This window comes from Fundulus heteroclitus, chromosome 8, assembly GCF_011125445.2.
Source record: "Fundulus heteroclitus isolate FHET01 chromosome 8, MU-UCD_Fhet_4.1, whole genome shotgun sequence".
Lineage (NCBI taxonomy): Eukaryota > Metazoa > Chordata > Actinopteri > Cyprinodontiformes > Fundulidae > Fundulus > Fundulus heteroclitus.
In genome coordinates, this window is record NC_046368.1 from 25,171,092 (window position 1) to 25,183,232 (window position 12,141).

The 12,141-nt window shown below is 44.9% G+C and overlaps 1 protein-coding gene across 1 annotated transcript; it reads left to right on the forward strand.

Moving 5' to 3' along the window:
- Nucleotides 1-605: 605 nt before the first annotated feature.
- Nucleotides 606-9,023, forward strand: LOC105918035 (MOB kinase activator 1B). Its single transcript, XM_012853017.3, has 6 exons — nucleotides 606-994; nucleotides 3,066-3,232; nucleotides 4,959-5,052; nucleotides 5,436-5,569; nucleotides 7,619-7,782; nucleotides 7,883-9,023. Exons 1-6 carry the CDS (start codon nucleotides 981-983, stop codon nucleotides 7,958-7,960), a joined length of 651 nt encoding a protein of 216 aa, XP_012708471.1. The 5' UTR covers nucleotides 606-980; the 3' UTR covers nucleotides 7,961-9,023.
- The last annotated feature ends 3,118 nt before the right edge of the window (nucleotides 9,024-12,141 follow it).

The following is a 12,141-nucleotide window of genomic DNA, read 5'->3' on the forward strand; positions in this document are numbered from 1 at the left end:
ACACAGAACTCGGCCAAGGCCATTCCAATGCTGTTTATACTTGAGTGTAACTGTTTGAACGTGTGAACCGTCAGTGATCTGCAAACTACCCAAGGTTGAATCAGACTTCATCCACAGTTCTCTTCCTCTTCGTCTTTGAATTTTCAGTGTGACATTTTGCCAAAGCAAGAAAAGGGACATCTATCTTAGAGCTTTTTACACATCTTGAGGGGTGCCAGTAACTGTAGATTTAATACAATGTCCTACTGGGATAAAGAAAGCAGTATTATTATCAAATTAAATTGAACTGATAGCGAATTTATTTTTTTTAATTGGTAAGGAGCTTGGTATTGCCTGTTCATACTTAATAACAAGATTCAGTATTGCTGTCGTTATTATCTGTGTCGAGAATTTATCATGCAAAAAAAAAAATCCTACTCATGTATTACTATACTCTGATTCCAACGCAAAAGGGAGTCTTAAAAACAACAACTGAATAAACCAGGTTGAATATAATCCAATCAAGTATTTAGGAACTACCTCTGAATTTATTCCGAAATAATAATCTTAATAAAAAAACAAACAACTGTAATCATAAAAGATATTGGGGTTTAGTTCAAATTAAAAACAAAAGAAACACGAGGTATGAGAAAACACAAGCACTTTCATTTTCATCCACTAGATGGCAGCACGTGCCAGAATCCCCTCTGGTCTGCTGCGCTGAAGAAGTCGGAGCCATTGCATCTGTTCTCCTCTCTCTCTCGCTCTGCGTCCAGAGGAGCAGTGGTGTCGGCGTTTGAGAGACAAAGCTGCTTTCTGTTTCCCCACCGTGGAGTTTTTCCGGCTGCACTCATATTTATTTGAGAAATTCATCGGTTTCGACAGAAAGGACCAGAGACGACAACAAGAAGAGGGAGATTAAAAGAGTTTGGCCCCCTTTGGTGTCCATCCTCTCAGCCTGATTTAAATAGCGTTTTTCTTTCCTCGTCTCCGGGGGAAACATGAGCTTCCTTTTGTGAGTTATGCTGTGTTCGGTGAACGCATGTTTTTGTCTTCACGGTTTGTGCTCGGTTTTCGACAAAAGTAGACGATGCTACACCAATGGGAAGCTAGCTAGCGATAAAATAAACACAGGATTAGACTACTTCCTGGATTTGCCTTTTAATCATTAGTGTTATCTGCGTGTCTTCCCGGTATTATGTTCTGTTTAAAAAGCCTCACGGCTTCCAGTTTAGTCAGATCAGCGCATTAACAAGCGCCGTGTGCTCCAGAATCACTGTTTAATAATGTAGTTCGAGTTATTTTTTTAAATCTATTAATCGTGTGGCCTGGATATTTGCTGGTGCGTACACGCTGCTAATAGATGCTAACATTAGCTGTGGTTAAACGAAAAAACAACACGATCTGTTCCTCGGCCTCTAAAGCTGCCTTCTACAGCGAGGAAGGTGTTTCTATGTCGTTTGTAAATGACTAACTATTTAATAAGTGCGTGTAAAACTGAAAGAGAAAACAACTGGTGAAAATAAAGCCTGGTTAGGATGGCAGCATTTGTACACAGATTAAAGCTTTGATTGTACCAGAAATGATTATTAGGATAGCTTCATTTTTTTTATGTACACCTCATGTGTGTAACCTAATTTCCTGTTAAAAAAAACCCAACAACCCTGTTTTTCATCAACATTTCTAAGCTAAGGGGGCATTGCTGAAATGCAGTCTTCTTTAAGAGGAGCTAACATAGATACATCAACTCTGAAAAGTTAAACAGTCAGCCTTTGTTGGTAATGTTTACATTTGGTGCTAATAAAAAAATAAATAAATAAAAACCCTATCTGTCAAATAAAACCGGTTAATCATTTACTCCATTTGAATGTTTATATTATTATTATTATTATTAGTAGTAGTAGTAGTAGTAGTAGTATTATTTGAATTAGATTTTGGTGTAAAACACAGGCGAGGATCCACTGTATTGATCGGCAAATTGAATTCAGCTAATGAATTCCTAAACTAACGATTTCAGTTTCTATCATTTTATTTTCCCGTCATGAAAGTCTTTTGATTTCCGTCAATAGCTCAGCAACCCACAGCTCCACCTCTGTTAATACTCTAAAACTGTCTACCCTTCGTTTTCCAAACACTTGGGTCGTCTTAGACGGAGTTCACTTCAGGACTTGAGGGTTAAATGTCATTCTGGACTTGAAACGAGTCGGTAAAGTCGCCAAAACTCAAAGTGTGTTTAACATTAATTGGCCAAAATGCTCTTAACTGTGTGGGGCTTAGAGCTCTGATGTAATCAAAATGTGAGCTCACAGTGAAAACACCAAAATAACCAAATGTGCTACTTTTTTGTTTTTGTTTTGGCTGTATTGTCCACGGTTATATTCCAGAAAGTTTTGGATCATCAAAGTGGTTTCTGTCTAGATGTGGTAGTTTTGCTCATAAAGGGGAAGAAATGGAGAGCGGTCTTAAAGTGGGTTCATGCAGCGACTCGTCCTGAGCGAGGATGTTGCTGAATCGGACCGACTGCAGCCTGTAAGTCGGCTACTTATGGCCGGAGCGCGGTGCTCATCCACTCCTCGGATGACACAACCTCTCTTGTTCCATTATACTAAACCTTCAAAGACATAAAGCATGCAGACATTGCTTTAGGTGGATGTTTTATTGATCTAGTTGAATTGTTACGATGAGTTGTTGTTGGGTTTTTTCCTGATGCCGGAAGCGTTCGGCCCATTTTGGGTTTAATTTAGGAGACGTTTTAACAAACTACTAAGCTGTTTATTTAGTTTGTTTTTTGTTCTGACCCACGCTTTGATGCCTGATAAATTCTTGTTTAATGGAGCAGTGTGAGAGGCTGAATACGGCCTCATTAAACACAGAGATGCACTGTTCTGCCCCCCCCTCCCCCCAATCCCCCTGTTCTGCTCATTCTAAAGCATCTGTGCCTCTTTTGTCAGTAAAAAAAAAAACCTGTTGACTTTTTTTTATTCAAGCAAACTTATTTCCCCGCTCTGTTTCCTGTGAAGTCGTGATCTGTCGTCGACTCATCTGTCCCTCTGTTTGTCGCCTCCCTCCAAACGCGACCGCCGCAGCGGGAACCGTTCGTCCAAGACGTTCAAGCCCAAGAAGAACATCCCAGAGGGATCCCACCAGTACGAGCTGCTGAAACATGCCGAGGCCACGCTGGGGAGCGGAAACCTGCGCATGGCCGTCATGCTGCCCGAGGGGGAAGACCTAAACGAGTGGGTGGCTGTTAACAGTAAGTTCTGTCTGTTGCCCCCCCCCCTTCTCCCGCTGATTCATCCTTTTTGCTTTGATTCCCAGCGAGAGAGGCTTCATCTCAGCACCTGTTGTTTTTTGTATTATTTTATTTAAAGCTTTCGTTCTCCTGGTTCCTGAAAAGAATGAATGAATCAGTCTAGGTCACGGATCAGGTGAGGGTGAGCTTTACGGGGAGGGGGGGTTTTGGCTTTCCCTCTACGGACTGAGTGCTTTCACCCCCAGAGAGACGGCTGTGAATGTTAAATAGACTTTATTGAGCGTTGCCTTGTTTACCGTCCACTGAGCTGCGGCCAATGGCTCCGTTTAAAGACCGGCTCCTCCCACAACACAACTCCTGTGGAGCTGAAGCTGTCGGGCAGGGGCCACACGCAGGCAAACGCTTACCTAACCGGGCGTTTCGCAGCCAGAAGGGAAGGTTTTCGCCTCTTGCACAAGCCCCCCTCCGACTTTCACAACGACGGGGAAGTTGGAGTAAACACGCCGTACGCGTTCCGTCCCTCTCTCTCTCTCTCTCTCTCTCCCGCCGCCGGGGCCGAGCCGTGTTTCAGCGCGATTGTTGCTCAAGAGAAGCTGCAGTCGGTCGTTTTTTTTTTCTACGCTTTTAGATTGTGACCGGCGCTGACAGGAAACAAAAGTCTCCGTCTAATAAATGGAAGCGGAAGGGCATAGATGGTTTGTTTGTGTCTGAACCGTCAGGCTCGGGTTCGTTCTTGTGCTGCGCTGCGGGTCTGCGGGGTTTAGACGCGTCCTGGAGGGGTGGTAGGGGAGAAGGCGGATGTCTGCAGACATCTTCTAGACATAAGCCCACCGTTGGCAGCGTGTTCAGTATCAAGGATGCGCGGTGACCTAGGGAGGAGTGGCGTTGGTATCAGAAGAACAGCACGGCGCCCCATCGGTCGGTCTGGGCTCGTAGACAAAATAAGTCGTCTCTCCGGAGACGCGTCCCTTTATCTGAAGCACCCGCCGTAACACAACCGACTCGTTTACCCGCTGATTCGGGTCAGAAGCAGCTTTTGGTTTTCCTTTCTAGTCGATTTGATAAAATGTTCACTTGGGGAAATGCGAGCAACCGTTTGGTTCATTCAGCGCTGCCATCATGTGATCGTGTCCAGCGGCCACAAGCAGAGACGCTAATGCTAGCCGCAGCGCGTCCAACGTGGAGGGGGAGGAGTTTATTTGATGGCAGCGTGAGGAAAGCCACGGTCCAGTAGGAAATAATGCGGGATAAAGCATTTGTATTTCTAGACTTGGCTGCGTTGTGTTGCTTTCCAGACACTTTAGTAGTCTAAACCGCGTATGAACCAGTTCAGCTCTCCAAGCAGATGTGGGGTCTTCAGCTAACACTGCGCCGTATAAAGGAATTAGTCGGCCAAACTGAGACCCTAAATAAGAAATCATTGTGTGGCCTTAAAAGCTTTTAGCATCGCTTGTCCTGGAAATGCAACGCAGGCTTTCCGCCTGGTGAAAGCCGTCTCAGAGAGGTTGCAATCTGTTAATTAAGCCTTCTTCGGCAGGTTAAAGGTCAAATAAAAGGGATCATGTCCATAAAATCTCATCTTCTCCATCAGCGGGTAACCCTTAGTTATGGCCAGCTCTTAAGTAGCTCACTGTCACGGACGTGGTCCACAGCTGGCGTACGCATCACCCGCCTCAACCACGCCCGCTCTCCGTTTCATCTTTTTCTTTCCATCTTCTTTCCTCAGCGGTGGATTTCTTCAACCAGATCAACATGCTGTATGGCACCATCACAGACTTCTGCACGGAGGAGAGCTGTCCGGTCATGTCCGCCGGTCCTAAGTAAGTGCCCCACTCACTGCATCCGCGGGTAACTAGACAACCACGAGTGTAATCCCCATCGCCTTCGCTGTTCTTTATGCGACGGCTTTGAATTAGATCACTTTCAGCAGCGGTCGCTTTAAAGCCCAGAAATACTTTCATGGTTCCTTTAACTCATAATGGGTTCATGGTCACGATCGTGTCGATGAATCGCTCCATAATGATTGGATTAAAAGGGTTTTCCATGTAATATCGATCAGTAGGAGATGCTTTATGGTGCAGAGTAATACCTGGGCTTTTAAAAACATGATCAGACCCGGCCCATGCAGGCGCCTGGTCTGGGATGTCGTATCCAGGTGTTTTGGGTCTTTGTCCGCTGAACACAGCCCCTCTGCCTCCTCCAGGTACGAGTACCACTGGGCCGATGGAACCAACATCAAGAAACCCATCAAGTGCTCGGCCCCCAAGTACATCGATTACCTGATGACGTGGGTGCAGGACCAGCTGGACGACGAGACGCTTTTCCCTTCTAAGATCGGTAGGATTCGCTCTCTGCCGTCAATAGAAAGCTGCCTCTAAAGCAGGCTGTCTGCTTTTAGCTTGATGTTAGACAATGTTCTCAGGAAGGGGGAATCTATTTTTCTTTTCTTTTACCTGATTAGGATATTTTTAGCAGCTATATAAGACGTGCTGATGCTGTAGCTAACAAAATGGAAATGTTGTAGCTGTAAAGCAGAATCATGGCCTGTCTTGTCCATTTATCTCATTTGCATCCGGGCATAAAGCGCTTTTCTGACGCCTTTAATATTTCCATGCAGCTAATATGCTCTGCTCTCCTTAACCGAGCTGGAGTTGGTGCTTCAAGCCTCGTGTTCTGTAATTTGGGGTTGGAAACTCAAGGTGTCTCAGCCTCTGGACCAGCTGAGGCTTGTGTCGCTAAGGGCGGAGCGCTGCTGCTGCTGCTTCTTTCTCTGTGCGTTTTAGGTCCGTTGTTCAGGAGCGTCCCGCGAGCCGAGCAGCAAACGCTCCACGCCGGGCTGTGCTTGGCCCTCGAGGAGCTAAGTGTGCAGAGGCTCTGTTTGTGCGCTGCTACGCTAACCGCTGAGCTGAGTCTGAGATCAGCGGCGCAGCAGCAGGGCAGAGGGGCTCTGTTTGAACACGACGAGACGGGACGCTGCCATCAGGGGCTTATGTGCTGCTGTCATGACGGTTCACCCTTCGCTCCGATCGTGCCGCGGCCTGCCAGCGAAGACTTTTGCAATCCGAGCGAACGTGCCGTCCGGGTCCTGTTCGTTCTTGTTTTTCCGTCCGATCCCCCCCAGTTTAACAGAGGGCAGGATAGCAGCACAAAGCGTCAGCTCGGTAATACGTCCACCTTTATCAGTCTTCTGGTGTCTTAATAAAGCAGTTCTGAGGTTTCCTCGTTTTGTCATCTAACAACCAACTTTTTTTTTTTCCCTTTGTCTGGATTTAACATAATAAGCTGACACAAAGAGCGCATCATTCTGAAGCTGAGGGGGTATTATAATAATTTAATTCAATTAAATTTTATTTATATAGCGCCAAATCATGAAACATGTCATCTCAAGGCACTTTACAAAGTCAAAATCAATCATATTATACAGATTGGGTCAGATTATACCGATTGGTCAAAAATGTCCTATATAAGGAAACCAGTTGATTGCATCAAAGTCCCGACAAGCAGCATTCACTCCTGGAGAAGCGTAGAGCTACATGGAGAGTCGTCTGCATTGTACATGGCTTTGCTGCAATCCCTCATACTGAGCAAGCATGAAGCGACAGTGGGAAGAAAAACTCCACATTAACGGGAAGGAAAAACCTCCGTCAGAACCAGGCTCAGTATGAATAATAATAATAATAATAATAATAATAATAATAATAATAATAATAATAATAATAATAATAATAATAATAATAATAATAATATTTATTATTATTATTATTTTTATTAATAATACTACTACATTGGATTTGTAATGCACTTTATCATTATACAAATCCCAAATTGCTACATAGTAAAACAGATAAGTGCTAAATAAAAACACACGGAGAGCATGAAAAATAAAGATAAAATAAACAAAGGCGATAAGTAAAAGGGCAAGAGTTCAGTTAAAAGCTCTCCTAAAAAGGTGGGTTTTAAGGCCACGTTTAGTAGCATCCACAGTCTGGGGGGTCCTCAGGTGGGCCGGGAGAGGATTCTCCTGCTGCGTTAAAGTCCACGGTTACAACGTGACAGAATGTGAAACGGTTGCAGACGTATTACAATCAGAATCGGCTTCGTTACGACAGACAAGGTTTTTGACTTTGGTTCCACTTCGCTGTCTGAGCAATCAAGCTTGGTGTTAGCCTGGGTCCTCTGCCTGTTGGCCGTTCCCCAGAGACACCGTCCCCGTGGTGGCTGGCTTTAGCCAAAGGGGAATGTGGGACCGGTGCGTTGTATCCGGGGTCTGCAGCCATTTTAGCCGTCACCTTCCTGACCGCAGACCTGTAAAAGTCCCTGAGGCGCTCGCCGGCTGTTATCCAGCTCCTGTTTATTGACCTAAACGCTCTGTCCTTTGCTTTCAAGGCGTTCCCTTCAAGCGCAACTTCATGTCCGTGGCCAAGACCATCCTGAAGCGGCTGTTCAGGGTCTACGCCCACATCTACCACCAGCACTTTGACTCCGTCATGCAGCTGCAGGAGGAGGCCCACCTCAACACCTCCTTCAAACACTTCATCTTTTTTGTTCAGGTAAAGCGTCCCGGACACCGATGGAAACGTTTTCACATGCCCCCCCCCCCCCCCCCCCCCCTCCTCCTCACCGCTCTGCCTCTACCTCTGTCTTCCGCAGGAGTTTAACCTGATCGACAGGAAAGAGCTGGCCCCGCTGCAGGAGCTGATCGAGAAGCTGACCACTAAGGACAGATAGACGGCAACGCAAGCGTGTGTTTTATTGTTCTAGGTTTTGCACAGACTCCCACCCCCGCCCCCCACCCTGGCTGTACGTATGCAGTATGTTACTACATGGATCTCCGTCGGGGGAAGTGTTTTTAATATCGCCAGGAAGAAGGCTGGGTTTTTTTGATAGGTTTAAGGCACCAGGACTAATTTTTTATCAGGGATTACAGACTTAATTAGCAACCAGAGAAACACATTTAGGCGTTTGGAGGAGAATCCCTTGTATCCACGCGCGGCGGCGGCGGCGATGATTTGGGACTGTAAAGACACGTCGTATGTTCCTTGGTTTTTCCCTCGTTTCTTTCCCTCTGCTGGTCCAGCGGCGTGGGGGAGGACGCCGGCGTTTATTTTTGCGGGGAGAACCGAGGCCAGCTTTAAAGCCTGTTTAACCCTTTCAGTCTCGTTTCAGTCTCCGTTGAGCTGAACTCAATGTTGCCATCAGTACAGAGGAACCCTAAGTGCCTAGCACGGCTCGACGTCGCCCCTATGTCCACAGCGGGAACTGTTAGAAGATTAAGGCCATATTTGATCAATATATTTAGCGTTTTCAACCTACCTCCCTTTAAACCTAAATGGCCCTGAATTCTCCCTTTAGTCAGTTTTTTTTTTCTTTGTACGTTGGATGGAAAGAGTTTTTTTTCCATCTCTTTTTCTGTTTGTTTTTTTTGCAAACCTCATGTGTGTTCTGAGAGGGTGATGATAAATGAATGTGTTAAAGGATATAGAGGTGAGGTTTTTTCCGTCTTAGAGCAGGGACTAAGGGACTAAGAGCTTTTAGGTGTGTCCAGTGACGAGTCCCCGCCTCCTGTAGAAACGCTCGGCGAGGGAAACCTCCAGCTGTACATACATACCTGCAGGTAGATACAGAGATGCATATTTAGCCTCTCCCTCCCCTCCCCGTGTCTGAAGACTCTAAGCGCTCTGAGCCGGATGACGCTACATACCTTGGTATCTGGATAGCCATGACGCACTTTGAACAAGTTTCGGAACCACTCTTGCCTGAATGTTTCCTCCTGCGTATGTTGAACTCTGCGAGAAGGCTCTCAGAAAGCGTACACAGCCCTGTTGTAATTCCAGGGTTTTGAGACGACGGGAAAAAAAATCCCGGATTTTTCCCCCCACTTTTTAACGCGATGAATGTCCTGTACGATTGAAGAGAAAAACAATATTAATGTTTGGAGACGAAGTCTAAATAGTAGGACGTCTGCACGCCCTTGAGCTACGGCTTTATCTCAGGATTCAGTCTGAGGCTTGCCACATCTTGACTTGACAGTATTTCACTAATCAGCGAAGGTCTGGACTCTGGATAGGCCGCCGTTTTTTTTCCCTTTTTGGATGTTTTTGTCCCGCGGAGTCATTTTTTTTTTCTTCATTTGAACGCACTAATGCAAAATAAAATTATATGGATGTGAAACATGTCTGACTTTCTGGGAGACTTTTCGGTCGGAGGTAACTGAAGTCTCCCAGACAAGAACCGCAGGCGTTCCTGAAGAACAGCGCGACGCCGCCTCCACCGCGTCCCGCTGTGAGCGCGGCGCCCCCTCTGGGGACGTTTCTGTGCCAGGCATACCTTGTGAAATCGTGGCCCAGAAGCTCCAGATGAAACCTGTTTGGTTCTTTGTTACAACGCTACTTCTTAGTCATGAGGCCTAGACGGTTTAGAGGAGGCTTCTGCCGCACCTCTGGACCCGGTGGCCTCGTGTTTTCATCCCTTCTGGAGAAAAAGCAAAATGCTGTCGTATTTTCTCCAGCAATTAACGACAGTCTTCACTCTACCAAGGTGTACATTATATTGGGATTTTTTTTCCCCCTTTGAGTTCTGATTTTGAGCAACGACCTCCCTTTGATCCTTTGTGAATCTACAAACTATAACTTTAGATTTAAATGCTTAAGTTAAAGAAGTTTTACTTAATCAAGTGTTAATTTAATCGTGTGCTCACATATGCCACTAGGTCCCTGCATCTTGTTTCCAATTTTCTGTATAGCTCCATCAAGCTGATTATTATTATTTTTTTTTTTTTTTGTTGTTGCATGAAACGTGGAAAAGTCTGCAAAAATGTTTTATCCTTATCAAAGTCCCTCGATCCTGGAATCTCACTAAAAGGCAGTGTGCACTGCTTTGAGAGCTACTGCGTCAACTTTCCGCGTTTTTTTTTTTTCTCCAAATGAATGTTAAATAGATGAATTTCCTCTGAGGTTAGCTGTGCGGCACAGCTAAGGATTTCTTCTGCCTGCGTGCGATTTCTTTTTCCTCCCTTTTCATCGGTGCGCTTTTAAACGGCCGACGCATGCCCCCCCTCCCCCCCTTAGCTAACGTCGAGGTTTAGTTGCTATGCAAGGACCGAAACAACACTAAAAGGATCCCCACGTGGCTCTTTCGTACTCTAAATGCTACACCAACTTTCTCAGTGTTGCTTGACTTAAAACAAAACGGCTATTTGATCGTTTTCTATCAGAAATCTGTCGGAAGTACAAGTGATGCACATGTGTGAATACTAAGGATTGACTGATTTTTAAGCGAGCATGGAGCGGTGGCTTTCTGTTAAACGAACACAGCGAGTCTTTTTAGAGGCTGCTTCGTCTCCTTCGTTCAGTTATTAAGAGACTCCTGTTTTGCATATTTAAGATGTTTGTTTCACTTTCTTCTATAATATGAATGTTACTGGTCAGCAGATGCTCTACAGTGTAATAGAATAATAGGTCATCCTCATGGAAATGCCCACGACAAAGCCTCCAGCCTGCAGTTGATCCTCTTTACTTTATGGATTTATGAGATGTTTGTAAATAATGGCTTGATATGGATTTTCAGTGCTACTGAACTGGTTTATGCTGTTTACAAGGCAAATAAAGGTGGTCTTGACTCGCTGAATCCCTCGCATGTTCGTTGTGTGCCGTTGATCCAGTTTTCACCACATCATGCTTTGACTGCATTACACCTGATGAGGAAATGATGCACATTTACCAGCATTGCAGCCTCATAAATACTAAATGATTTAATACACAAGGCATGTGTTGTGGAAAAGCGAACTTCTCGATTGATAAAAATCCACCTCAGTGTTGTCTAACGATGGATTTGCAATAGCTTTACAAGGTCGGTCCTGGAACTCAAAAGGAACGATGCATACACAAGATGTCTATTCACAGAAAACTGCTGAAGTGTGCAACGTCTCCACATTTGGTCCTGTTGCAACCAACAACGCGGATGTCTTGGCTTTAAAGATAAGATAGGGCTTTATTGATCTCACAGTGGAGAAATTTACTTGTCACACATCGGCTTAATAAACAAAAAGAAAGGTGCCAAAAGGAGGAAAGGTGTATAAGGTATATGGTATATTCAATTCAATTTTATTTATATAACGCCAATTCATGAAACATGTCATCTCGAGGCACTTTACAAAGTCAAATTCAATCATATTATACAGATTGGTCAAAAATGTCCCATATAAGGGAACCAGTTGATTGCTTCAAAGTCCCGACAAGCAGCATTCACTCCTCCTGAAGAAGCGTAGAGCCACAGGAAGAGTCATCTGCATCGTCCATGGCTTTGCAGCAATCCCTCATACTGAGCAAGCATGAAGCGACAGTGGAAAGAAAAACTCTCCATTAACAGGAAGGAAAACCTCCGGCAGAACCGGGCTCAGTATGAACGGTCATCTGCCTCGACCGACTGGGGATAGAGAAGACAGAGCAGAGACACAACAAGAGAGACAAAAAAGCACAGAAGCACACATTGATCCAGTAATCTGTTCTACATTAGATGGTAATAGCGGGTGAGCCGTCTTCTTTGGATGATGTCACAGTTAACAGAACGCCAGACCAGGTGTACCTACTATGAAGAAAAAAAGAGAGAGCAAAAAGTTAAAAGCTGAAATGACAACAGTCATGTCAATCCAATGCAAAACTGGAAAACAGAAATCAATAGAGTGAGAAAAATAGGTCCTGATGTCCTCCAGTAGCCTAAGCCTATAGCAGCATAACTATAGAGGTAGATCAGGGTAACATGAGCCACTCTAACTATAAGCTTTGTCAAAAAGGAAAGTTTTAAGCCTAGTCTTAAAAGTAGTGTGTCCTGCATATGTACAGTTTAAAGGATTGATCGACAGCCGTATTCGATGGGGGGAAGTGGAATGAAAAGGGGATACGTTTTTTTTG

What these genes read in the sequence shown, in the direction of transcription:
- LOC105918035 (XM_012853017.3), top strand. An exon ending in GCTTTTCCCTTCTAAGATCG is followed by an intron (nt 5,570 to 7,618) that starts GTAGGATTCGCT and finishes TTTGCTTTCAAG; the next exon opens with GCGTTCCCTTCAAGCGCAAC. An exon ending in ACTTCATCTTTTTTGTTCAG is followed by an intron (nt 7,783 to 7,882) that starts GTAAAGCGTCCC and finishes TGTCTTCCGCAG; the next exon opens with GAGTTTAACCTGATCGACAG.